This window comes from Phyllostomus discolor, chromosome 6, assembly GCF_004126475.2.
Source record: "Phyllostomus discolor isolate MPI-MPIP mPhyDis1 chromosome 6, mPhyDis1.pri.v3, whole genome shotgun sequence".
Classification (NCBI taxonomy): domain Eukaryota; kingdom Metazoa; phylum Chordata; class Mammalia; order Chiroptera; family Phyllostomidae; genus Phyllostomus; species Phyllostomus discolor.
In genome coordinates this window covers 148,676,668-148,704,234 of record NC_040908.2, presented here as the reverse complement: position 1 = coordinate 148,704,234, position 27,567 = coordinate 148,676,668, and the positions used below count along the sequence as shown (strand labels likewise).

The window sequence follows — 27,567 nt, the reverse complement described above, 5'->3', positions numbered from 1 at the left end:
AGGCCTCCGGAAGCTGGCAAAGGTGAGGGAGTGGATTCTCCTTTAGAGCGAGTACAGCCCGTGCCCACACCCCGATCTCAGCCCAGCGAGCCCCAGGTCAGACTTGCAACCTACCGCACCGTAAGATAACCAATGTGTTGTTGTAAGCTACTAATTTGCTACGGCAGTCATAGAAATTGAAAGCAGACTCTAAGGCTGGCTCCTTATCACTCAGGTCTCAGCTCCATGTCAGAGAGACCTTCCCCAGACACCTCCCCCGAGGTCACCCTCTAGTCACTGCGTTTTGCCACGTCATTCCATCCGGTGTTGTCCATTACCTGGAACTCCTGTTTTGACTTGACTGCTAGCCCCTCCTCATTAGATGGTAAGCTCCAAAACACCAGGCACCTCGGTTATGTCCATCCCTGCATCCCCAGCCCAAGAAAGCACCTACACAGAGAGGCAGGTCCGCAAACCCGTGATGGGTAGATGAGGGGATGGGTGAGTGAAGACGGGGGTGCACCAATGACAGGAAACCTACCGAGGCAGGTTGCTCGGCGGCCACTTGCTGTAGTCACAGCCTCTGGAGACTCAACAAAAGCAGACACAAAACACTGCCCTTCACATCCTCCAGGACCTTCAATCAGGTCATGTCACACCTCTTGAGATGCTTGTACTAAACCTCCAGAGGCCTCAGGCTTAGGGAAGCTTGAAAACTCATGCTAGGAAAACTCATGCCGAGTGAAGTATACCTTCTTTCTGCCACACAGAACCACAGGGGAATCCGAGACAGTCCGTGAGTAAATACGGCCAAGTGTCCCCTCGAGCCCAGACACTCCAGGAAGAGACCGAGCTGGTGTGAGAAGGGGTGTTGCCTTCTCAGACTCTGTGTGGTGTTTTCCAAGCACCGCAGACAGGCCCTTTCTCCAGGAAAGGACTTGCCAGTCCAAATAAGGATGCAAACAAACCCCAGGGAGACTGGCTGGGGGGAGGCTGCCGCCTAACCCTGGGGGAGAGGAGAGGCAGCAGCAGGAGGGACGTGGAAGCAGGAAAAGCGGGGACAGGGAGGGTGAGGACAGGACGCGAGACGGGCCGCTAAGCTTGCTTGCAAATTCCATCAAGGCACCACACGTGCGCACAGGGTGGTAATGCATACGAAATGATCTTTATTGAATCCATGTTGGAGACAGACACTGTGGAAGGGTTTTGGTTTGTGAGCTCGCTCAGAGTTTAGTGTCATGATCGCTTCCTGTCATTAAACCTCAGCCACAGGAACATCCTCGCTCAGACAACAAAGATGAATCTTTGTCTCATAAAGGGCAGAGGCAGTGGTTAAAACACAACAACTGTCCCCCTTGCACCAGCTCTGAGAGTGTTAAGATGCCCATGAACCCGAACACAATTCTCCTATGTACAGTCCGAAATGTTTGCTGTGCAAACCTCAGGCGTGTACATCCAGGTGGAGCTGTACACCCGGCTACCAGTCACCGGCAAAATTTAGTCCCCCGGGTCTGGCCCGGCACTCCCCGTCTGAACCCACACATTTGACCCAGTGACTGCTGTCCTCATCAGGGTCATTTGCGGTATGGGAAAGGCATTTAAAAGCATGTGTATTGCTAATGTTGTAAACAGGAAAAAAATAACCCAAACCCAAGCATCATTAATTACTTTGCCTGGATCGATAAATACCAGTCCCCAGTGCTTAGTGTACCACAGGACAGAAGCCATCAGCTAAATAAATTGTCGGGTTGTTACCTACTGATGTGCCATCTGCTAATGCGTGTTCATCCATCTGTGAGCTTTATCCAACGCACACCCCAAGATTTTTTGTTGTCGTTTGAAATTCTCAGGTCTCCTGTGAACATCTCCCTCCCATCACTCTTGTAGCAGGATGAACATGAAACAACACGTTAGACACGATGTCCCAATCACAAGCCATCAGAAGCACAACTCTGGTCACGTTTCAGATCTTCCCCTGGAAGGGAAAGGTTGTCAAGGCTTCGGGGAGCTGCCGCAACTGTCCTCTGCCCTCGTAGCCGCCCCCCGCCCCCCCAGGGGAAGCCAGGCTGACTCACGTCTCTAGATTTTATTCACAGAGCTTCCAAGCCTAATAGGGTACCTAGAGGGTGCCAGAAGGGTCCAGGGGAGCCTTCTCCTTTCTCCTGGACCTGTTGTGAGTGGGGCCAACAGGTGAATTCAGAGCAGAACAGAGGTCTGAGATGGACCGCGAGCCCAGACCCGGGGGAGCAGGGTGCGGAGGCAGCGCAGCCCCAGAGCCTGCTGCCCCGACCGCACGTGGAGAGCTCCCACGTCAGAAATTCCCAGCGCACCCAGATTCTCCTTTAATCACGGGGAATGGACGTCTCCTCCATCTCCCCCCATGGGAAGCGTGGAGACATTCCATTTGCTGCAACCGTCTGCCCACAAGGCAAGCTGTCTCCCTACCTCGCTGCAGCTTCTCCTACAAACCACGATGCTCACACACACAGGCCATTCTGGATGTGAATCCAGCTGCTCGAGTTCCGCGGCCTCTGAACCCTGCCCACCACGGACCACTCTCGCCCCCGAACCCGTCCAGTCTCCCTTCCCTGGAGGGCGTCCTTATTTCTCAGCTTGAAGACACACGCCGTCGGAAAGGAGCAGTGAAACATCCTATGTGCAAATATTTGCAAACAACTGTTTTCGAGACGATGCACGCTTTGAAAATTCAAGTCAAATCCAGGAACACACTTGTGGGTCGGTATCAGCCGGCCCTTCACCCACGACAAACAGAAAACGGTCCGTCTCTAAAGTAAAAGGGATGAAGGCATCAGCTACTCCACCAGGGAGGTTAGTTCCTCGAGCTCAGGAGGAAGCCTGAGAGGGCAATGCAGAGTCTTCATCCAAGCCAGGTTTCCCCTGCCTTCGGGCCCCACCCTGCTGGACCCGGATGGAGGTGCGGATGGACCCTACCGCCAGTGGGTGATTCTTTCCCAGTAATTCTGAGCCTGAAACAAGGAAGGCACTTGGCCCAGAGCCCTGGTAGGTAGTGGCTGCTCTCTCCTCTCCCTTCGCACCGACACACACAGAGGAGGAGAGGTATCTTTTCACCCACAAGCCTCTGCCTCACCAGACCTAAAGGGGAACTCCAAAAGCCAACACATCCTTGCTGGCTTCACGCGCTGCTCAGATAACCCCCTGCTATGGCAATGCCAAGGGCACTGGGATACGTCGTTGGGACCATCGGACGGTCCAGCATCTGAAGGGCGAGAGCCCAGCGATGAGGATCCAAGTCAGGCAGGCAAGGCTGGAAGTCAGCAAGTGAATATTAGGCAGTTGGGTCCGTGTGGCTGCGAAGGGGTGGTCACAGTCACGAAAACGGAGAGGTTTACAACTAGGGTTCCCCGAGGGCACTTAGGCTAGGCCTGTCCCCAAGAAGACAGGAGGCAGCAGTTGCCCAAAGGAGGAGCCCCTTGGTGATTCACAGGATGGAACCGTCCTTATCCTGGTTGCTAGGCCGGAGCTGGGACGTCCTGGAGCTGGGCATTCAGCCGAGGGAAGCACTGTTCGCCTCCGAGTCCTCCTGGCTGCCCCCGGCCACCTCCTCCGCCTGGTCGGGGCCGTCGGTGATGTTGGGCTCGCTGGAGCACTGGCGGTGGGGTGCGGAGAAGCTGGGTGGCAGGAGCAGGCACTTGTCCTCGGCACTGGGCTCCTCGCCTAACCCCGGGTGCATCATGGAGGCCATGGCCAGCAGCTGGATGTCCGAGTGGGCATTGGCCACCGTGTGCCGCCGGACACTGCCACACTTCTCCAGGTAGGCCTCCCCCTCTTGCTCTGTCAGGGGGGTCAGGACCATTTCATTCAGTGGCCGGCTGATGGTGGCCATCGGGGAAGCGTAGTTCAGGACAGTGACCTTGGACCGGACCCGGGAGTGGCGCCTGGCTGCAAGAGGAAAAACCAGCAAAGGCTGTAACTGAGAAGGAAATAGTGGGGGGTCAAAACCTCTTAATCAACGAGGAAGAAAGAATAGGCTACAAAATGCCAGGGAGCAACCAAGACAGAAGAATCTACGCCAGACTGTTGGCAGAGGTTTTGCCTGAAGCCACACATTCCTATAATGTCCCCACATTTTTACAATAACCATGTATTACTTTTATGACCACAAAATCGATACCTATAAAACAGAAGCACGAGAAGAGTTCAAAGAAGCAGAGACCCCATTAAAGAACCATCCTTTAAAAATGCCCTTGAAAACAAGTCATGTCTCTCCCGCTGCTGTTAAACGCAAGCACTTCAGACTGGCAATTGCAACACCCATATTGTGGCCCCCACTCTCCAGCCGGCCTAGCTGACAATGGAGTGAGAATGCTCGCTGAGCATTTCCTACGTGCAGGTGCTGCAGGTGGGGAAAGAGGAAAGGGCCAGAACGAAGTCGGAGCCTAGGGCACAGGTGTGTTGAGGGCATGGGAGACAGATGTGCACGGCAGACACAAGCGGCATCTCCAGGAGACATGGGAATGCACCTGATGGTATCCATGGACCTCGGTAGAATGAGACAGGAAGCCTGTCTCAGACGGGCACCGGGGTGTCATCCACCTCTCTGACGTCGTCAGTCCAGCCGCCCAAAGTCCCTGGAGGGTTTGGCAGGCAGCAAACTGACAAGAGGGGCCAGTGGGGCTGCTGCTGAGAGCTGGGCCCAGAGTAAGGATGGGCAACCTAAGGAGGGGGTCCCCATGACTCCTGTACACTCCCCCCGGCCCCCTCAATAAACACTTCTTGAGCTACAAAGTGCAAAATGCCGTGCTCACTGCAGGAGAAAGAGAAACGTGAATGTGATATGAGGCCCGTCAAAGAGCCAGGAGCCCAGTGCTCAGATGCGTGTGTGTGGGAGGGAGCTGTCTTAGGCGCAACCATTAACTGAGCATCTATTATGTGCTGGGTACTGAATCACAAAAGGATGGGCTTCACCCACAGAATCTCCTGGACACCATTCTGCAGAAAAGGCACGTGTGCTTGAGCTGCTACATGACTCTACAGTCACAGTTAGTGATGAAACCAGGACTCGAGCCCCGAGCCAACACCGGAGGCCCTGCCTGTGACCCCTGGGAGGCCCATAGAGACAACTACTCAAGCAAGTCAATAATTCAAACAGGCCCACATGGCCAATGTCAAGGCAGAGGTGCATACAAAAGCACTGTGGGGATTCAGAGGAGTCACGCAGAGGGGTCGTGTCAGACGGGCCCACTCCTCTGAGAGTGACTGACAGACGGAACCCAGACTGGCCATCCACTCACTCACTGAGAGGCCTGTGCTGGGGCCTGGGCTGCAAGGGGAACCACGTGCGCCCTGCCCTCGGTGAGCTCACAGTCTCAGGGGCAGATCGACAGATAATTAGGCCATGACTACACAGCATGGCTGGTGCCAGGATGTGGTCCAGGGTCCAGGAGAGGGAGGGGGAGGCTACACACGGTGCCTCATCTGGAATGGTTCCCCAGGGGCCAGGCCACCTCTAGCAGGGGTGCAGCTCTGCCTGGGCCCTGCCCTAAGGCAGGGCAACTCCTTTCTCCTCTGCGCTCAGCCCTTGGCAGCTCAGAGACATGAAGTAACTCACTCCAGGCCACACAGCTGAAGCGCAGCCCTTGTAGTTTGCAAGGCCCGGCTCCCTCCGCAGCTGGCCCCACCTCTGTCCTTACTGCTGCTCCCTGCCTTCCCTGCGATGACTCACCAGAGAGGCCTACGGCCCTTCCTTCTGCTTTCTGGACGAAATGTTTTGGTTCCCAAGACTGGGTGTGGGCAGAGCCCAGACCACAGGGGCCTCGGGGCTGTGTCGAGTCCCCTGGGCAGCCAGTGCTTCCTTGCTGAATTCCCACCAGACTCCAGATGCACCCCTCAGACAAGTGCATCAGCTGCGTCCCCAGTGGGGTCAGCCCCCACCGGGCACCCTTGGGAGGCCTTCCAACAGATGCTAGGCCTGATGGACAGCTCCCCACACCACTGCTGTTTGCTCTCTCCCCGCTTCTTCGCACCAGGGAGCCCTGGTCCTGCCACTCAGAGAAGGAAACCTCCCACCAAGGGACGGATGAAGCTGTCAGCATCCCCTGGGGCCTCAGGGAAAAAAAAAGGTCCCTCCCTTGCCACAGTGCCCTTTGCACAGAGAAGGGACCCACCCCTGGGCCTCCTCCTGCCTTTCACTCTGGATGGGGCGAGGGGAGCCTTTTTTCCTTCCTCAGGCACCAGGCTCCCCCACCACCCGCCCACCGCCCAGCTCTGGCATTCTTCCCCCTGCACGGAGCCCGCAATGGCAGCTCCTTTCACACCCCCTGAGAGAAGAAAGCCTGGGTGAGGCGGTCCCCCAGCCCTTTGTTGGGGACTCGGTTCCCAGGCCTTTGATCTCCACGGCTCACCGGCCAGGCCCCACCGGAGTGGCGGCCATAATGCGGGCACTGTGACCCCTGCACACCAAGTCCATTGTGGGCGTCCCTCTCCAGGCCGCTGCACCTGAAAGCCCATGAATGCCTACTTGTCAAGAGGAGACGTTACAGTATCTGGAGGCGAAGGGCCCTCCCCCTGGAGACACAATGGGGGCGGGGGCGTGTGGGAGGCCAGGGCTTTTGTGCAGGAGAAATGGAGCCTGCGGTGTTTGATCCGAGGGCCCTGTCGGCAGCTGGGGCAGCGGCTTGGAAAATTTGGGAACTTCTGGAGAAAGGTAGGATGGGGGCCTGGGTTCTGACAAATAGGCCTATTTAAGATGTCATTATCATCCCTCTCTTCCCCACTGCCCGAGGAAAACGACGGCTTTGGAGGGGAGAGACACACACACACCCCCACACACTCTCACTCCACACGGCCTCAGACTCATCTTTTCTCTCTGAAGCAAGCCTTGCGTGTCCAGGGAACGAGGCTTATCCCTCAAGCCCACGGGCCTGGCTGGCAGGGGGAGAGTCTTCCCACAAATCCCGGGATCAAACCCGGGAGCGTCTTAGAAAAACCAGGTCTGCGGTTCTGGTCACCTCCGCCCTTGCGTGACCCTGGGGATGTGTCTTAATGACGCGGAGATGGAGGTGGCCACAGCACCTGTCCCGGCCCCGCCTCCCGCAGGTTGTGCCAGGACGGAAGGAATGCAGGCCAGGCGCATGGCCCAGCACCTGGAACGGGACAGGCGTTTGCTACGGGGTGGCTTTTCAGGTGATCGCCAGCTGCCCTGGACCACTCGCGGCCCGGGTCAGGCCCCAGGGGATGGCGGCAGAGCCATCCTGAGGGTGCAGGGGTTTCTTGTGTCCAGCGCGTCTCCTCAGTCTTGACGCCAGCAGGCCATCTGGACATGGCTCTCCCTCGGGCAGGATAAAGGCCACTGTCCCCATGTTATGGAGGGGGAGACGGAGGCCCGGAGAGGCCTCTTGGTCTGCAAAGGACTGTCCTCGGTAAGGGAGGGCACCGTGTGGCCGTTTTAGAGTTCTAGTACCCAGAGGCTTGAGGGGAGGTGTCTGGTCTGATACCTCTTGGGCTGGGGATGAGAGGGAAGGCCCGTCTCCCAGGGTGAGGGGGTGAGAGGGGGCTTGTGGGGAAGTGCAGGCAGCTTGCGGGTCTGGAAGCCTGGCTCCGACAGCCAAGTGACCCCAATCTTCATTTCCCTCACCTGTGAAACGGGAACAGCGGTGCCCACTCGGTGGCACGGAGCCCAGCCCGCTCAGCACAGGGCCCAGCACGCTGCCTGTGCCCGGGGCTTCCCTGGCCGCCAGCCGCTGTGCAGCTCTGAAGCTCTTTCAGTTCCTCAAATGCTGCGACCGCTACCGCCGCCCCAGAGCCCTCCCGCAGATCCTGCCCTTGGCCTCAGGGACAGTCCGCCTTTCCCATTTATTCGGCTAACTCGTATTCATCCTATAGGTCCCATCGGAGATATCGTTTCCCCGTCACTTCCCCCGGGGAGCCTTCCCTGATTTCCCATCCAGGTAAGTTTCCCCTGCCGTGGGGCCCCTGGCCCCGTACTTCCCCACGCAGAGCACTTGTGCCCTGATGAGTCACCGCCTGTTGTTTGTGACTTTCCTCACTGGACCGAGCTCGCAGAGGGCAGGGCTGGGTCAGTTTTGTTCACGGGTGTACCCGCAGCACCCCACACGGTGCCCAGAACAGGGCCTTAGAGTGCGTTTTCTGAATTAATAATAAAATACAAATCAAAAGAGGGTTACTTCCTTCCCTCCCTACCCCTACTGAGACAACAGCTTAGAAGGCAAGGATTGGCCCTGGCATAAGAAAACCTCAGGCCTTGGCTTCATAATCTGACGAAGTATGTATTGCTCGTTTGGCTGGAAAACTGGAGGCGCCCCTCCTAGAATCCTCACTGCACACACTTCTGCATCCACCCTTGTGCCTGGCTCTAGGCCCGGCGACGATGGATGGAGTCCCTGCCACGGCCCCCCAACCCCTGCTGCTGGCGTCCTGACATCCGCCTGGGTCCTCCCGCCCCACTCAGGGAGCCTCGGCAAGGTGGCCGGTGGGCTGAGCCCAAGCGGGAAGCTGGTCTCTGGGGAGGGCACAGCAACACGGCAACCAGGGCAGTTTCTACTCAGGCTGGTTCCAGCTCCTGTGCGGAACGAGGGAGAGAGGGAGGGAGGGCAGGGAGCCGGCGGGGGACCTGGCAGGCGGCAGGCTGGGGCCGGCACCCTCCGATCTGTGGTGGCTGTGGTTAAGCTGATGTCTCCAGAGGAACATGACGGGGCTGTGAAGACTGCAGCCAGCCCTGCCTTTCTCTGCCGCAGGGAGGCCGAGGGAGGGGCGGGCGCCTCGCCGGGGCTGCTCCTCTCCTTTTCGGCTTTGAAGCTCAGCTCCAGCTCCATTCGGGCAAGGAGAAGGGGCCACCGGTTATAAATTTGGGGAATCTCTTTCCATCTCTGCACCTATGTGGGTGCTGGCCACCCTGGACTCATGGTACAGATGCTATCCATCTAACGTACATTTCTGAGTGCCTACTGTATACCACACCTCATGCCAGTTACTGGAGATAGAACAGCCGACAAAACATCCTGACATTTGGGGAGCTTTTGTTTCACAGGGTAACTGAGAAACGTCCTTTATGGTAAGCCTTATTATACAGCTATTTTCCCATCCAGACTGAGGTTTCACTTAGATAAAAAAACTAACTCGATTCATTTCTAGCTTCCCCGGGGTGGCTAGCACCAAGCCTGACACTCAGTAACACTAACTTTCCGGACCCCAAGACAGTCCCCAGTAGGACTGGTCTCCAGATGCGGGAGCCCCTTTCCTTGGGGCGAAGGCCCCGGCGGCACCTCCAGAAACAGAGTGGGGGGCAGCAGCTCCATCTCATCGGGCCACGTGTGCCAGAGCCGGCTTCCCGGTTCCAGCAGCTTTCCAAGGCAAACGACCACCGGCGGTGTTTTCACTCAAGTGGGAGTGGTGCAGTAACGCCCAGTTTCTGGTGTCAGATACAGGAAAAAATGAACGTGGCGGGCACGAGACAAAGGTCAAAGCCACTGAGCGAGACGCGGACCAGACAAGCACTGCCCCAGAGGCACAGTCCGAGCCCTGGGGGAGGGATCACGGCTCGGGGAGGAGGGTACCGAGATGCGGGCCAGCCGGAAAGCAGGAGAGGTCAACACGCACACATCTGCACGGGCCTGCCCCGGAAGCAAACATCTTGGCACGTGATCGGGGCCCAGTAAAACGTAGCCGGTGGTGCTGTGACCATCAAGGCTCCAGGCACCTGGAGCGTTGTGCCCCTTACCCAGCGTGTACACGGGGCCTGAGGCGCTGCGGTCCTCACTGATGCCCAGGAAAGGAGAAACCACTTGCTTCACCAGCTCCTCCAGCTGCAGGTAACCCTCACTTGGGCCGGTGGGCTCATGAACACTCTGGAAACAAACATCCAAGAGAGGCAAATGTCAGTCAAAGTCACCATAGCAGGCCCTCCTGCTACGTTCAAGGCAGTGGTGCCAGCAGGCAGCATCCTCGTGACCACAGTACAGGAGACCGAGGCCTGACGCCCAAGGTACTTGTCGTGGGTCCCTGCGATCAGAACTGTGTATGGCGGGTGCCATGGTGCCTCTCCCACAGGTCCCACCAACACAGTGGGGTCGGGACAGTCCCCACCCCAGCTCCAAGGTTGGGGCGTGGTCCCGCCCATGGTGCCCCAGCCTCGCTGTCACAGCGACTGCTCCCCATTCAGCAGGCAGGCACGGGACATGTGTCAAAGCACAGAGGCCTCCTGACAACTCAAGGACATTGACACTCTCCTCTCCAGGCCACAGACAAGGAAACTCAGGCCCAGAGGGTTTAAGCAAGTTGCCCAGGAAAACACAGCTGGTGACTGGCAAAAACCCGGCACTGGAACCCAGGCTGTCTGGCTCCATGCACATCGCATTGACACTTGTTAACAGGCTAGAAAAGAAAGGGAGACAGAGTATGAAAGAAGTCCAGAGCAGTAGAAGAAAGGGGGAGTCATTGTGGAACAAGATGTAGGTTTAGCCCTGAGACGAAGCCAGTTCAGAAGCCCAGCTTGACCAGAGGCCTCCGAGCCGAAGCCAGGGCAGACACCAGCCAGAACAATGGCACAGCAGTCAAACCCGGAGAGGAGCCGGGAAGTAACCATGGTTTCCTCAAAAACCAGCGGACTCCTGGGGGACTCCGCTGACCACTGGGAAGGACTCCAGGCCACGCTCTCGAGTGGAGGGCCTGCAGGGGAGCAGAGACAGGGATCCATGGGGGATCCATCCCTGGCCCAGCGAGCTGCCCATCAGATCCTCAAGGTGGAATGGGTTTTCGATCACCCTCCCTTTAAAGTGAGAACCTGCCAGGGCACTGAGGTTTTCAGGGATTGCAAGGGGAGACGGTCGGGCAATAAAACCAGAGGGGCCACTCCTGCAGGCTGGGGACCACCAGGTGCGGTGGGTGCTCCCAGAGAAGCAGGCTGACTCGGCCCCTTGTAGGCTCCAGGATGGTTGGGGTGGTGGGGGTGGGGGGGCAGCTTTAAAGGCACAGGGCACCGTCCTAGGGTGACCGCAGGACCAGCCTGCACCTGCCAGGAGAAACCAGAGTCCACAATGGTCTAAGTCTCCAGTTCAGCCCCTGCCTGGGACAGCCTGAGGGCGGGGCCACGCTGCACACAGCAGAAAAGTTGGAGCCCCGTGTGTGTTTTGGAAAGGGGGGGGCGGGTTGATCAGGGACACTTTGGAAGCGCACTGGAAAAGGGAGGGAGCAAGGCCTGACAAATGGCTCTTTGCCCCGCAAGAGAGTCAGGCAGGGAAAATCGGCCTGGACCTCAGGGCGCTGTGGAGGGTAGTGGGCTGGGGAGAGAGGGGGACCTACATTTCCTGTGGCGGGATTGCTTCCAGGGCAGTGCAACCTGCAAGTCCCATTCAGACCCAGAAGCTGCTGTCCTTCCTGCTCAGGAAGATGGACCTCGAGGGAGGAAAGACCCCCTGCGTGTGTCCCTGTCACACTCCCAGCCCCAGGCTCTGTAGGTCCAAGGGAGGGAGGGCAAACATGGGCTCTTAGCGCTAGTCCCAGGAGGGCTCCGGAGTAATGATGCCAAACGCTCTGTGTTAGAGAGGGACCATCTTAAAAGCTCGTGGGCATTTCCAAGTACCGCGGGAGACTGCAAGGGGCGGGGGAGGCGGGCGTAGCCCAGAAAGGCTGAGTGGAAAGGTAGAAAAAGCAAGAGCTGAGGAATGACTGACACACTCATCTCTTAAAAATTAAGATGGGACCTTGGGCTCCTCGGCCACTCCTCTGAACCTCCCCACATCTGTGAAAAGGGAAAGTGGGGGCTGTTTCCTTGCCCGACTTCCCAGAAATTTGTCACAACCAGAGTTTCTCCAGATATACGTCCCCTGCCAAGGCTGGAATCCCCGTGTGAGGGTCACCACCAAGAGGGCTGAGGCCAGAGACCTGGGTTCAGTCCTACTGCGGCTCTTACTACCTGGTGCCCTTATTCACTGAACAAATGTTTAATTAACACCTACTATGTGCCAGAGACTGTGCTGGGTGCTGAAGGCAGAAGACATACAGATCTGCCTTGACCGGAGGGGCCTGGTGAGCTGCTGGAAACCCAGCGCTCTGGGTGGAGGGAACTGGGGCACACAGGTCCCTGCACGGCAGGGAAAGGCCAAGAAGGCCAGTGTGGCCGGAGAGCTGAACAGCTGGGAAGTCAGGTTCCAGCGAGGCTAGGGAGGTGGGAGGGGCCGGAGGCCAGGGTGCAGACTTGGGCTGTTTTCCTAAGATCCCCGTGGACCGCTGAAGAGTTGAAGCTGCCCTGCGGAGAGCAAAGTGGGGTGGGGACCAAGGTGGAAGGAGGAAGATTCCTCTGGGACAGCAGACTAACCATTTTTAGGGACTCCATGGGGGACAATGACAGCTGTCTCGTACAGTGGCTGGGTTGCTGGGCACAGGGCCTGAAACGTTGGGATTTATTAAGGTCCTCTTGGTCTACTGTTCACAGGTGACAGCCCTTCCCTCAAGTCTCCCCCCCCCCCCAAAAAAACACAAAACAACAAAAGAGGAATCACCTCTCATTCCTGAAATATTAGACACGGAAATGAGAGGGTGGAAACCCTACTTTCCTAATCTTCCTATCCGAAACCCCAGGCGCGCTTTTCTGGGTTCCTTATTCGGGCTCCAAGCTCTGTTTTCTGTTCCTCAGACAGGAGCTGCACACACACTTTTCCACCCTCTCCTTCTCCTTCCCCGCCACAACAATACCGCGCCCGGCATCCCAGCCAGTTACGCCCACTCTCATCCTGTGAGGCAACTCTGCCTGTGCTCTGGTCTCAGGAAAGGGGGCGAATGCCCAGAAGCTTGGTCCAACTAGGGAACAGGAAGAGAATGGCCAAAGGGGGAGATGTCAGGGCCCCAAGGCTGATGTCCCACCCCTGCTGAGAGGACCCCCTGGGGTCACCGGCTGCCTGACAAGGATGGAACTATCTTCCCCCGGACGGGCTCAGAGCTGATACTGCAGCATCTGAAATTGGTACAGAGGTGAAGGATGGTTAGTCATCTCCTTTTGGGGGTATCCCTAGCCCACAAGCCCTGTTCCTTGAGAAGTATGCACCCCCATCCATAGGACTGGGATCGCTGAGGTCATGCTTGTACTCCTTGATCCCACTCAAGGTCACAGCTGGCCGTGCTGAGGGGAGTTCTGTAGCCCAAGCTGGAGCAATCACCGTCTTTCCCCGAGTGTACATAGTTCTGAATCTTACCACCTTGCCAAGGGACCTCGGGCAAGCACATAAACTCCCTGAGTTTCACTATCCTCACCTGTAAAATGGGAACCACAACAGTGCCCACCTCACCATACGGTCATTTGGATTATTTGACTCAGAGAGCAACACATTTAATAAAGTCTTTGGCACGTGCCTGGCAGGAAGCAGCAAATGTGAGCTCGTCTTCCTATTGTTGATTTAGAATCGGGACAAAGAGATGCCAGACAACCATCTGGGGTTGTCTCTCGGGGGAAACACACGAGCTGTGAGACGTCACGTTTCATCAGGTGCGGACCAAAGCACAGAATGCAGTTCTGCAGAGAGAAAGGCCGGGTCCAAGAGAGGCCAGGCCAGGCCAGGAGAGGCAGCGTCAGAGAGAACCAAGGTGGACCAGATGGAAGCAGAGACCGGTAGGTGGAGAAAGATGGGCTTTGTGGCCCAACCGTGGTCTCCCTGTGGTTGCAGTCCCTTGGGACGCCCATCTGCCCCAGGAACCTTCCAGAGAGTCCTGGTCTGGCTTGAGCTAGCCTGCAGGAGGTTTTTGTTGTTATCTGTAACTTGTGACTCCCTGACAGAGGAGAGGAGAGAAGGGTGTCTGTCCACTGTGTGAGTAACAGGGCGTTGCTGCTCCCTCCCCACTGGGATCCCAGCATGGCACCAGGGACCTTGAAGATGCTCAGTGACAAAGGAACATAAGTGACTAAAGGACACTACACGAAGCTAAGGTGCTCTGGTTACTCAGTTCCTTCCCCCTAGTCCCTTCTTTTCTTCTCTCGGCCTTGGGGGTGTGTCTCCACCAGGGCCTCACCTGCAGGATGAGCAACATCTGGACAATGGACGAGGGCAGCTGGGACTGGGCCAGAAGCAGCAGGTCGCCCAGCTTCACCTTGAGCAGGACCAGGTCTCGGAAGCCCAGCAGGGAGATCTGGCGGATGGTCAGCTCCTGGCCCTGGAGGAGGGAAGAGGCAGTGTCAGGAGGGGAGAGCTCACGGGACCTGCCATCAACCACGTGGGGTGCAGAGCACCCAGGATGGGAGAGGACAGGGTGTCTGCAAGGCCTGGGGTGGGGGCGGCGCAGCCAGAGAGTCAGAGATTTGGCCCCCACCCTTCAGAATGAAAGCTCTGACTCAACCTGCCTCAATAATGCAAAGATGTTACACAGAAGTGGGGGCGGGGGCATGTCTGCCACAGACACCACGAGTGGCCAAGAAACAAGGCGAAGAGAGGACAATGGGGGAAGTAAAAGGAAAGGCCACCACCTCCTCCCCACACCCAAGGCTGCTTCTTCCGCTTTATCCATTAAATGTTTGAGCACCAGTCACATGCCAGGCAAAGCAGTCAAATGTGGGACCTGTTAGACTCTCATATATACTCAAGTTACTCAGGAAGAAAAGTGACAGGGAAAGTAGGAGAAAGGGGGCCTTTTTCAACCATGTGGGGTGGGCGCAGGGATAACCCTAAGAACTGACACTTCCTGAGCTCTGACTATGGGCTAGGCACGATTCTAAGTAGTCTTAAGGTAAATAATACATTCAATGCCCATGACCACCCTTTGAGAGAGGTGCTACCCTAAAACCCACTTCACAGGTGAAAAATCCTAGAGCCCTGAGTGACAGTCATTTGCCCCACGTAGAGCTAGATCGCAACCCTGAACTACTTGATTTCAGATCTCCCGAAGTCTACCCAGACAGAAAAGGGGGAAAAGGACCCGTTTCCAAGGCTCTCCTTTGCACATATAGACACAGAACATACAAAAAATCGATTGTTCGCCCTGGCTGGCGTAGCTCAGTGGATTGAGCGTGGGCTGCGACCCAGGCATCGCAGGTTCGATTCCCAGTCAGGGCGCATGGCTAGGTTGCAGGCCGCCCAGCAACCTCACATTTCTCTCTCTCTCTTTCCCTTCCCTCTCTAAAAATAAATAAATAAAAACCTTAAAAAAAAAATCAATTGTTCTTGGTAGAGACAAAAGCATCATTCGGGCCCACCCTACCAAATAGGACATAGGTTCCCATCCTTCAAGGCTCCCAAGGTTTGAGTTCTGCATCTCCTGTAACACCTCAGGAAGGCTTGCAGAAACACAGTGAGAGGGCTTGGCCATCTCTGCACCCCCGCCCTGCAGCCCCAAGAGACACACACAGCACCACCCACGCCGTACAGGCTCAGCTCAACCACCGCTTCCAGACCATCTGCCCTGACAGCGGTCCGCCCCCGCCCCCGTCTTTCCCAAGGTCCCACAGTTTCCATTTCTTTCTTGCACCATGTCCCAGCACTTGGCACTGACTACTCATCCCACAGGAATCTGTGCCCTCACTTTACCTCTAGGAGCCCTTTCATTTTACAAGGCAGAAAAAGGGGGGCAAAGGTCTGCAGCCTGGCACAGAGCAGGCTCGCAGAACCATACCTGTCTGACGAGGGACCTGTGAGAAGGACCTGGCTGGACTCGCAGATACCTCGGGGGGTGCTACCAAGAGTAGTGAGGACCCCTAAGTCAGGGGATCTGAAAGTGGGGTGTCTGGACCAGCTGCAGCATCACTAGGGAAATTACAGGGAGATGGACAGGGGCTACACCAATTGTGGCCAGATCTTACCATTTTTCCAGAGAAACAGAGCAGCAGCAGCCTCGGACCTGCACAGCTGGGGTCCCGCCTGGGTCGGAGCCTAAGAGGGCCCTTGGCCCTGTGATGACTGCCCCGGGACCATGCCCACCCAGATCCCACACTTCCCATTCTAAACCCACCTGGGAGCCTGCACCCGGGAATTCCACCCCCAACTGGTCCTACCAGAGACCCAGGACTACAAACTCCCTTGGGGGGGGGGGGGGGTTGCCAAATAAAACACAAGCTGTTCAGTTAAATTTGGATCGTTTTTTACCATATGTCTCAAACATTGCATTATTCGTGTTTGTCTGAAATCCAAATTTAACTCCGCATCCTGTGTTTTCATTTGCTAAATCTGTCTACCCTCCGTCCCAGCACTGTCTTCTTGAGACCCACTGCTGGCCGAGGAGTGACTACTGCAGGGAAGGGAGGAGCTGAGGGGTGGGGGGGGCCAGCCTGGCCACATACGTGCCATCCATCCTCTCCTGGGGGTGCAGGACGAGCTGAGGGTGAGGGGACGAGAGCAGTGGCTGCAGGCTTCCACTGCAACTGTGAGGGGCAGGTCCTGAACGGGAAATGGACTCTACAGGCACAGCCCCCCTGCCCGGCGTTTAAATATTTGAGAAATAGTTCAAAGAACCCCAAGTTCCTTTAAAGCAGCACTCAGAGCAAACAAAGCATGTGGGTCACCACCTCTGGCACGAGGTAGTTCCGGCCCCCATGCAGCCCGGTTAGATGCGCAGCCCTGACCCCGGGGGGCAGGAGTGGGCGGGGCAGTGAGCACGGGGCAGCGCGGGGGGTGTGGCGGAGACTTCTGTTTTGGAGAGGTGGTCTCTTGTTCAGCCTGCCATAGGGGATGTCCCTTCTGGCCTGGCACGGACCCGTCCTGCAGGACGGCAGCGGGGACTCAGAGGGCAGAATGAGCTGAGGTCACAGAACAAGAACACGAGAGAGATGCCTCTCATCTTCCAGTCTAAGTTCCTCCCTATGCAGGACAAGAAACGGAGCCATGCTCAGAGAAGGGAAAAGCGTTCTCCCAAACCCACCCAGATCCCGAGTCCAGTGTTCTTCCTGCTGCGCTGTCTTCAGGAATCCCTCATGGAGGGCAAGGAACACGACTCCTTTCCCACAGCCTGGGAGCAACGGGAAACTTGCTTAAAATCGTGCTTCCGAGAAAGGGAAGGAAAAGGAGATGTCTGCTTTCCCCACCTTTTCTACTTCTGGAAACTAAGAGAAGCAACCTCTGCAAGAATATATGGACAAGCTCCAGACCGAGAGGGCGTCGAGGGCAGGCAGACTGCTGCCTCTGCGGGGCCCCCTCTTTACGTGAGGTTGGACGCTAAATACAGAGCCAGAACGCCCTGCAGAGACCCCCCCCCCCCCCAGTCCTTAGCCGCCTCAGGCCCTGACCTCCTGGCTCTCCCCCACCCACCGGGAGGCTCCAGGCGGCAAAGGCCAAGCCGAGGCCGTTGCAGCGAGACTGACCTGGACTGGATAAAATATTGCCTGCAGGGTGGGGAGAGTCTCAGTGAAGAAGTGGTCCCAGACTTCAGCCAGAGCCTCAATGCGATTTTCACCTACACAAGGGCGAGAAGACGGGAGGGGAGAGAGAAAGAAAAGAACTTGTCATTACTGGTAGGGGAGGCCAGAAGACAGCTCCGTGTCAAATGGAGCAGGGGCGAGAGGGCGCAGGGGAAGAAAGCTCATTACCTACATTTGGTCTGTTAGGTGTGGCTACTACAGTCAACACAGGGATGGACAGAAAGGCTTGACTGAAAATATGCAAATGTACCTTCTCTCCCCAAACCAGAAAAGGGAGCTGAATTTTGAAAATCATATAACTGTTATTATCACACAAAATGGCTACAACATTATCAGTCATTGTGCTAAACTACTTATCTATGACATCTCATGAGTAGACTCTATTACCCCATGTACAGGCTCAGAGAGGCCAAGCGTGTGGTTCAAGGTCACACAGCAAGAAGGCAGAGCAGGGATTCCAGACCCCGTGCTCTTGACCAACGTGACCTGGGCAGACCACGTGCACAGTTTATATTGCTTGCTGTTGTTTTAATCACCGAGACACAGACTTCTGATTCTGGACTTGAGCTGTCAATTGAGGGAGGAGGAAAGAGGGCCTGGAAACTGTCACCTCCGCCCACTGCTCTGCGGTAACCGGGAGGGCGGCATTTCTGAAGTGGTCACCTGCAAGACACAGGACCCACACCCTGATGCGGTGCCTACTCCCACCCCAAGGACCAGGAAGCCTGAGCTGTGCATGGCCAACCATGCCCCCCAGGCTAGACGTGCAAGGGTCACCCACTGCCACCGGAAGGCTGTGCAAGGAACTCTGCACACGCAGGAAAGGTGGGTGCTGGCACAGAGGGGGCTGCGCTGTGGCTGCTGTTCGATGACCTAGATAACAGAGCTGATGGGGCACTGTCGTTGCTCATCTGAGGCAGAGAAACTGGGTCAGCCAAGATCAGACACCAAGAGTCACGTTTGGCAGAGCACTGCCAGTTCCACTGAAGTGATGTAGAAAGATTCATTCTAGCGTCTTCCATCTATTAATTTAATGGACAACAAAAGCAGCGGCTGGGAGAGAAGAGCAAGGGCATGACCAGCGGCTGGCAGGGCCAGGCACATGCAGATGCGGAAAGGTCGGAGTGAAATGTGTTCGGAGGAAATGCAAACCCATCACACCCTCTACTTGATCCTTGCAAAGTGCTAATCACACTGTGTTGGAATTGCTCATTTTACTTCCCTGTCTCCACGAGAACGGGAGTGAGTGTAGGGGCCCTTTTTGTCCTGCTCACCAGTATCTTTCTGATGCTTAGCATGGTGCCAGACACATCACTAAATCAACTTCAAGAAATCTCTGAAAGAATGAATAAATGAATGAATGGCAAGTGATACGTGTGTAGAGGGTTTTGGCAAATGCCAGGGCTGGTGAGTGGAAGGAGGTCAGCCTTCAACCCGAATATGGGACAGGACAGAACAAGACTTAATGGTTAGCTCCAACATTCTCCTCTGCTTCATGAAAACCTCCGTCATGTGAGCAACATGTCTGGGCAGAGTCTGTTTCCTTCTGTGTCTCCATCCTCCCCTGCATCCCCTCAGCCTTTGGGCCCCCACCATGTCAGTTTATCTCTGCCCCTCACACCCACCATGCTCCCTCCTGCCACAGGGCCTTTGCATGTGCTAGCCGCTTTGCCCAGACTGTTCTTTCCCTCCTCTGTGCCTGACGTACATCTGTTTATCTTTGTAGTTTCAGCTCCAACATCACTTCCACAGGAAAGCGGTCAAATCTCCCTAGCATGGGTGGGATGATCTGATTCTGATCTGTCTCTACTACCAGGCTGTGAGCCCCACAAGGGCCTGTCATCCTGTGATGGTTCTGTTCCCCACTGTGTCCCCAGCACCTAGGAAAGTACCTGGCATAGAGCAGACAATCAACAAATATTTGAATCAATCAGTCAAGCATCCTCTTTTCAAATATAGGCTGTGCTAGTTCTCTGCAGGGAGGAGTTAGGGAAGTCAAAAGGACCATCTGAAATGTCAGGTCATCCTAAAATCGAGGTGAACCCCGTCACCTGGAGTAATGGACCTCAAAGGAGAAAAGGCCATCCCAGGTCCTTAGTTGACAGCCCTTACCCTAAGCTTCCCATCACAAAGACAACAGGCAGAGGCCCTCCCGACCTGAAGGAAGGGAAGGAGAATCCCGTAGGCCGGTGCTGGTGCCTGATCACTCCCCTTCGCCCCAGCACGGAAAGCTCGCCGGCACATGAGGCGATCCTTCAGCCCAGCAGCAGGTGGGCCCCCGTCCTGAAACCTGGGTGTAATTGCTGGCTGCAGACCTCAGAGAGTAATGGAGGTTTTGGAACGTGTTCAGAGAAGAACTTCAGACAGATACGGGCTAACGAAACAGGGCAACTATGGGGTAGACAGAGCTCAAGGAAGGAGGTGGGGCCCCCCTGCAGAAACAACCCACAGGTCAAGGACTCAGCTCCCTGCAAAGGGGCGGGGGGGGGGGGGGGGTTGGGCAGAAGGTTCTAGATGACTTTCTTAGAGAACTCTCCCCTAAGGGAGAGTACTATGGGAGTTTAGATCACCAGAGGTATGAAGAACAGGAATGAGAAACTTCTTTAAAGTCAAGGTCTGCAAAGCCCTGAAGCAGACGACTGAGAGTCCTATGCCATACCCCACAAACGAGCCACACACGGGTGGGAGCTGCCTCCGCCCCTCCCGCAGCTGGAAGCCCGGGTGTGCAGATACAAGAAACCAGTGAAGTCCATTCAGTGACAGGATGGATCCTATCAGTCATTTCCAAACTATATCTTATAGCAAGAGAATCTTGTTATCCAAACAAAACCTTTCCTGGAGTCGTAATACATAGGATAAAGTAGAGATGTTCTGGCTGAAGACATGAAAAACCCTTCAGGGTTCCCCTCCCGCCCCTTCACTGTGCAGAAAGGACCCTGAAACCCGGGCCCCGGGACTGAGCGCCCCAGAGAGCACACCCCGGCCCGGTGCTCTCTGGCCACTCTGGCGCAGAGGCACAGAACCCTGGGTGACCTCTGTGTACCCATCCAGCTCCATTTTTGAGGTTTCACTCTGAATGTGTCTGCTGAGTGTCGCTGGGGCGAGAGACAGCCAACTTTCCTTTTGAAGGGTTCTCAGATCTCTGGTTTTGCTCAGTATCTTTGTCATAAAGCTGGTATTTTTTTGTATTTACACAAGCATGTAATAATAACTCCCCAAGTGACTTACAGACAAAGACTGTGGCCATGGCCATGCTTCTTGTCCCTCTTCCCAACGGCCACCTTCTACACATGTGAACTAGACCACCACCAAAGTGCGGAAGTCCACTAAGATCTTGTCAAAGCAAGTCACTTAGGAATAAGGCCTTGGGTTAGCGGGCATTTATAAGGGTGAAGAGTCTTAGCCTAGATAGATTCATACAGGTTCAGTCAACTCGCAAACAGAGAGGTACATTTCTAACCTCTATCCTTCCAAAGGTTTAGTGAGCACCTACCATTGCCAGACACTCACTGTCTAGTGTCGGCTCCTCATTTTCTTCCCGCTTTGTCTTTCTAGCAAACACTTCACTGCACACCAGTCTCTTTCCCAGAGAATGAGGGGAGAAAGGGGCTGATCTAATGCCTGAAATGTCTGGGTCTAGAAGTAAGGTAAAGGTCTTTAGGCTGTAGTGGGGGAAAAAAAAAAAGAAGGACGCAGTCTGTGTACCCACTCCGTGCTGGGTATGGTGCTACACCAGTCATACACTTTATCCTGCCTTCAATCTCTACCCAAATTTTATCATTTTAAAGAAAATCAAAACCAAAGCTCAGAGAAATGAGAAACTTGCCAGAAGTCACCAAAGAAGCAGGTGGCAGCAAAGATTGGGACCCACACAGGCGGGAGCTGACGGTGGTCCCTGGTGGCATCATGGAGTTGGTGGATTCTTGCCTTTGGACCCATCTTCCAATTCCATCTGCCCTGTCAGCTGGGCTCTAAAAACCTTTTAAAGCCAGAAAAATTTCCTTTGCCTATCAAATCGTACCCCCATAAGTGGGTGTCTGCTAATGTTTCCCAAACGGACAGGCGTCCGGTCACGTGTGACCACGAGGAATACGACAGAGGCCGACAGGAAAGAGCCTGGATCAGACGAGACAGAGCAGCACGACAGGGTCTACAGTGTAGGTCACCCCATCCACGGAGACCGCCGGCACACACTGTTACAAAACCCCCCTCCAACGATGTCTCCAAAGAGACTTCCCCCATTCCACTTCGTGTTTCAAAACACGGTTCGAGCTCACATCGCCCCGAGAGGCTGACTCAAATGGAAATGCTGCCGCCTAGCTGGGGAAGCGCCGGCTAGGGTGAGTCACGCGCTCGCAGCCTGTCACTTCTGAACAGAAGCACTTCAGCTGTCCAAACATCAAAGGCTGAGTCACGGGGACCCCGCTCTATGAGGGCAGCCTTGTACTTGCCTTCGCACAGCTTAATCTTCTCCTCCACAAACAACAGTCCTTTTGCAAGAAGCTGGTTCTGCCAAAAGAGAACAAAGAACACAAGAGTTTGAGCTACTGTGCAGCATGACAACCCTCTTCCCCTTCCAATGGGCGAGGGGAAACAGCGTTCTGGGCACTTGTGAGCTCATCACGCCTCCACGTTTCAAAAGCCGTTTGTCCCCTTGGAAGGCCAAGGCTTCAGGAGAAGACAGGGAGACATCCCATAGCAAAGGAGTGAGACAAGAGCCGAACCCAACCTCCACCCCCACCCCCCCAGCCACGGAAGAGGCATGCCGCAAGCTTGGCTGAATTCTACGGATGGACGTGGACACCCAATGCCCTTCAATTTCTTAATGTAAACTCAGAAAAAAGGACAGTGAGACAATTATGCAGAAACAATAGATTTTTAAAGGATAAATTTAGGGTATCTCATGCTGGCATGAAAGAGACCGTAGGCAAAATCGTAAGCAACAGAGTATGCATCCGCCACTGGGTGTGTGCACGGGAAAGCTGTAGAAAGAGAGTAAGATTTAATCCCGTTGCAATTGCAACTAACAACAGTTACACATCCTGTGTATACCTGAGGGTTCATATCCTTCATCTCATTTACATCCAACCCTCCCGATAATCCTATCAGGTTGTTGCCTTTACCCTTATTTGCTGGTGCTTGCAGTCAAGACTGGCCCACAGGAGCCAGAGCTGGTCTTCCTAGCTCCAGAAGCTGGGCTCTTTCCACTCTGCTTTGCTGCCTTTGGCAAGGCTCCCCACCCAGACCCCTTCCTTCCCTCCAAAGGCTCCAGCTGGTCCCGTGAGACACAGAACATCCTCTCCACAAGTCACAGAAGCTTGGGGAGTAACAGTGAGTTGGTGCCTCCCCTTCTGGGGTGGGGAGGCCCAAGGTGGCGTGTATCCAACAACAAAACTTAATGCATTTCTTAGTATCCTGTTTTATAAAACCCTAAAGCCCTGTTATAGTGAGGGCATGAAACAGGAGAGGGCAAAGAAATCTGCATCAGGCAGGGGTTCGAGTCCCAGCTCGGCCACATTCTAGCTGTGTGATCTTAGACTCAATTTCCCTGAGTCCTGAGTTCCTCATCGGTAAAATGGCATCATACCAGCAATATCACAAAGTTCTTATAAGAATCAATCACTACAAACAGACACACACAGAGTATTTTATGTCCTTAGTAACCGGTGGTGAAGAGTGATGATGATAGTTGTTCTCGTAGCCCAACTATCTTCCCAGGAGGAGTGAAAAGTAAAGAGACTGTGTATTATACAGAACTAGATAAAAAAATATCAAAATGTTCTACGACAGGCACTGTCACCTTTGTGACTAACACACATAAACAGAATGTCATAGGCCCTACTAAAATTCACACAAGACACGGCCTAATTTTAAAAATCGGTCACCAGTTAGTTTCAAGATGGCAGACAAAAGCCTAAATCAAAGTGATCTCCCGAAAGGACTACGGATCTGAGAGGTGATCGAGGTAAAACTCTGACCGTGTTCTCTGCCTTCCAGCCGAGCAAATGAATTCCCGCAGTTTCTGGGTCAGAAAGCCAGAAAACACCTCAGCACCGAGTTTAGATCCAGATCGAGACTGAGTGGTAGAGCATCCTTAAATCTGTTGACATTTACTTCATCTGATGAAAATCACATTGTACACCTTAAGGAATCACATTTTTAAAATAGCCAAAGTTCTCCTTCCTTTCTTTCTAGTTCTTCCCCCTTCAGGAAGACATTTGAGGAAAAAAGGGGTTTCTCCCCCCACATCCCCCGCAAGGAAAAGAAGGTATTTGTGTATATGGAAAACATTCTTTCAAAAATTCTCATGATACACAGCATGGTAATTCTGTAGCTTAGACCGAAATAAGAGTAACAAAAACTTGGGGTTCAAGAAGCCTTAAAGATCATCTAAGTCTTCCTTCCCTCTCCCCAGTGCTGTGGTCAAAAATCCAGCGGTCACGCATGATTTTGATGATATTTGAGGGGACCCATTTCCCAGCGAGCCAAAGCACCTTTCAAAAGCATCTTGCAAATGCTTAGACTCCTGGGACTTTGTAGTTGGTTTATTTCACAGTTCAGTAAATAGGGTCCCCATCTCTTGCGGATGGAGCACAAGCTGTTAGGGAAAGATGTTGTGGGTCAGCTTAGCCACAGCCCTGCAGGCTACCCCATCCCGCATGCTCCCTCCTGCCCACCTGGTCTCGCACTGAGCCAACAATCTCTCCTGGGAATCTGCAGTCACCAGGCCCCTATGCCCAATGAGCCCTGCATTCCTAAGGGCCCCGCACTTGGGATTTAATGTTCTGCAGTTCCATCTACACTCCTTAACATGTTTACCTTCGACTTCGTGTTTTGTAAGTGAACTCTGATGGGGCCATGGAGCATGCGCCGGGGTCTTGGGGCCTCAGCTCACTCATGGACCTGCCTCCTACTACCTCCCCAGTCGGGAATTTTAGGCACCTGCCCCCCACCTCCTAGGGCCTGGCCCAGCAGGGTCTCCCCATCACTGTCATCCTACCCCTGAGGCAGGGACAGGGTCGTGTGGTGGGGAACCAGACACTGGTGTGGAGAGAGTTAGGATCAATGCAGCCCTCCGCGACCTAGACAGGGAGCTCCCTGACGCATGTGCTGGTGACTCAGTGGGGGACTCTGGACCCCCTGATCTATGGACCCAGGCTGTTCAGGTGACAGTCTCTTGGGGGGTCACCCATTCACAGGCCCATGGAAAGCAGTCACATTTTCATTTTGCACAGGGCCCTGCAAGTGATGGAGTCTGTCTGCTGGTCACTTCGCCTAATGGCACACCAACTGGATATCTGGGGGGGCGGGGGGGGGGGTGCTTAAGGCTGCTGAGACCTAAAAAAAGAAAAAGAAAAAAGAGAAGAAAACCAGCCCTGACTCAGGCAGCCATCGTGCATTGTGTCTTTCTAAGCATCTGTTCTCCCAGGACCTCACCCCCAGTGTTCCCAGCCCCTGACAAATGCCTGGCTCTGGAAGGCTCTGGGCACTGTTGGCAGCAGGGCAGCGGCGATGGAGCTGGAGAAGAACCAGCTTTTCCCTCTAGGGAGTCCCTCTAGGGAGTCCCACTCCCTGCCTGACGGCGCCAAACCCACACCTCCCCAGTTCGAAGGCGTCAGGCCAAACCATGGGTACATTAAGTAGCAGCCACCTAGGAAACAATCTGGGACTTGGAACTGGGCCTGTCGTTACTTAATGCATCCCTCCGCTCCATAAATGAACTTAGACATGGGACACACAAGACTTTAATGAGGTGGCAGACAAGCCCGGAAATGAAAAACAGCTGACATATCTATTTTTTTCCTAAGGCATCGTAAAATGGGCTGCCAACACAAAAATGAGGTTCCGCTAGGAAGAATACACAAAACAAAACAAAGATGTCTGGGGAAACGCATTCAAAAGCGTGCAGTCTTCAGTGGGTGGGAAAGACCCGGCCCATCCTGGGTGATCACAGAGGGTGGGCAAGAGGACGCCGGGCAGCTGCAGTGCGGGAGCTTGTGAACAGTGCGCCTCTGCGCATGCAGACACCTCCGCCGACCAGCCACAGGGACCGAAGGAAATGGGGAACCAACAAGGCTGGGAGGCAGGGAGGCTGATGCTGCCCTTGTCTTCCCAGAAGAAAGAACTCGACACCCAGTAGAAATTCTGTGAATGATGCGGCTGCTAGCCCTCCATCGCTTCCTAATGCATTAGCGGTGATGATAATGATAATGGGTGGAATGATGGCATTATTTGCTGGCTTTTACTCTTTGCCAGCCATTGTAGTATACCCTATTCATGCATGTTTCACTGACCTTTGCCACAATCCTATCCCCTTTTAACAGATGAGGAAACTGAGGCTCAGGGAAGCAGCCAGCCTACGTGAGACCAGAATTTGCACACTGGTTGGTCCAGGTCCAAAGCCCATGTTTTTCCCCAATATATTCCTCTGATTTACTTTAGCAATGATAACATAAAAAATACTGAGGTACAAACAGTCATCATTTGTTGACTGCCAACTATGTACCAAGCACTTTGCATATGTCCTCTCATCTAGTAACCGTAGCAACCTTTTGAAGTCGGTACCAGGATTACACCCAGATTACTACTAAGAAAACTGAGGCTCAGAAAGGTTAAGTAACTTGCCTGCAGTCACACGGCCAATAAGTTTTCTAGCAAGCATTGAAACGATTGGAATCCAGCTGTACTTTGCCGTGTATAATGATTATATACCATGGGTATAATAATCCCACGTATAAAAATGTGGGTGCACATTATACACAGCAAGCTACGGCGCCTGGCAGAAGGGCTGGTGCTTTTAGCCACCACACTCTCCTGCCCCACTCATGGGAGAAGTTTCTTAGGTCCTCACCCACGGGGGAAAGTAGCAGAGATCAATTTCAGGTTCACAGATCCTGGAGGCAGCTGGCTCGACAATCCCCAGCCACGTGACTAGGTTCGCCCACACAGCTCCCATCCAGCTGGGCCACTTCTGCTGCTACCGGCTTCCCAGCTTCCACCTCTACGGGGCCTTCATCGCCCCCACACACAGGTGATGTCTAACAAAGTGAATACCTGGCTCCTGGGCGGGATTCAATTCCCAAATAAGATGTTCTTTTCTACCCCGGGGAGGCCTGGTAGTGTGCCACTCTGCCTACCGAGAACTCATGCTAACCAGCGATTCCACTCCAGGCATTTGTTTCCAGGAACACTGATGTCTACAAAAGTTCCTGTCGTCAGCCAGTGATGGAAATCACGGGCCGCCTCCATGTTTCCCCCCGTGACTTTGAAAGCACGGCCATCATCTCTAAGGATGCCTACATTTCCTGTGAACGCTCATGCTTTCCTGGGTAAGCCACAAAACGTCTTACAAGCACAACTCACCCCCAGGCCCGAGAGTCCCTAATAAATCAGTTCTGGTGCGTGCGTGGGTGTGATGAGACCAGACAGAAATCCCCAGATGGAGAATGAAGAAGATGAACAACTTGATACAAATACTAATTCTTCATTCAGCACCTCATCAGTGGTTATTAAAAGGTGAATGTGGGTTTCTTAAAAGTTGTTTTTACGAGGAAGCAGGAAAACAGCCAATGTCTGGATCACCCTCCCCACCCCCACCCCCTACCCGCCACCAACAAAAAAAAAAACAACAAAAAAAAACACACAACACTAAAATTTCTCTTCTATGGAGTTTTTCAGGGGATGCTTTAAGGGCATTTTCATAAAGTATAATCCAAATTCTTTTCATCTGTAGCCACGTGGCCTGGGTTTGAGCTTTGCTCTACAGTTTACTAGTTGTATGGTCTTGGATAACCTTCCTTCTCTGAGCTTGAGTTGCAGGATCTGCAAAGCAGTGATAACATCTTCCCCAGCGACTCTCAGGAGAAACAAATGACTTAGTACAGGACACGCTAGGAGCAGTTCTCACACTTGAGTGTGCATCGGAATCACGGTGGACCTGCTGAAACAGACTGCTGGGCCCCACCCCCACAGTCAGCAGTAGGGCCTGAGAACATGCTTTTCCAGCACCTTCCCAGGTGATACTGAAGATGCCGGTTCGGGGACCTCACTTTGAGAACTACCAGCTGAGAACAATGCCGGGCACATAAATCTTGAAGGTGTTAGCTGTCGTTACTAATATCATTATTTCCGTCTTTCCTGTAGCTATTCAACAGCCTCGGAGAAAGGCATCCTCTCTAGCCAATATTTCTCAGCCCTTCCAACAACTCTCGATCTTTACTTCTCATGGTCCCTAAGTTGCTGAACGTTCCCACTTGTTT

General features: G+C 54.3%; 1 protein-coding gene across 7 annotated transcripts in view; it reads right to left on the bottom strand.

Annotated features, from left to right (window-relative positions):
- Window positions 1–1,123: 1,123 nt before the first annotated feature.
- The window catches only part of PRR5L (proline rich 5 like), a 69,256-nt gene continuing 42,812 nt past the window's right edge, over window positions 1,124–27,567 (bottom strand). For 6 of the 7 annotated variants that reach the window (XM_036029251.1, XM_028516440.2, XM_036029252.1 and 3 more), the window contains exons 5-9: window positions 21,760–21,817; window positions 17,252–17,343; window positions 13,978–14,118; window positions 9,698–9,824; window positions 1,124–3,900 (exon numbers count right to left, since the gene is read on the bottom strand). In XM_036029251.1, the coding sequence (XP_035885144.1) occupies window positions 3,506–3,900; window positions 9,698–9,824; window positions 13,978–14,118; window positions 17,252–17,343; window positions 21,760–21,817 (813 nt within the window). In that variant the 3' untranslated portion in view covers window positions 1,124–3,505. The remainder of the gene's footprint in view (window positions 3,901–9,697; window positions 9,825–13,977; window positions 14,119–17,251; window positions 17,344–21,759; window positions 21,818–27,567) is intronic. The other variant, XM_036029256.1, reaches the window with a different exon arrangement.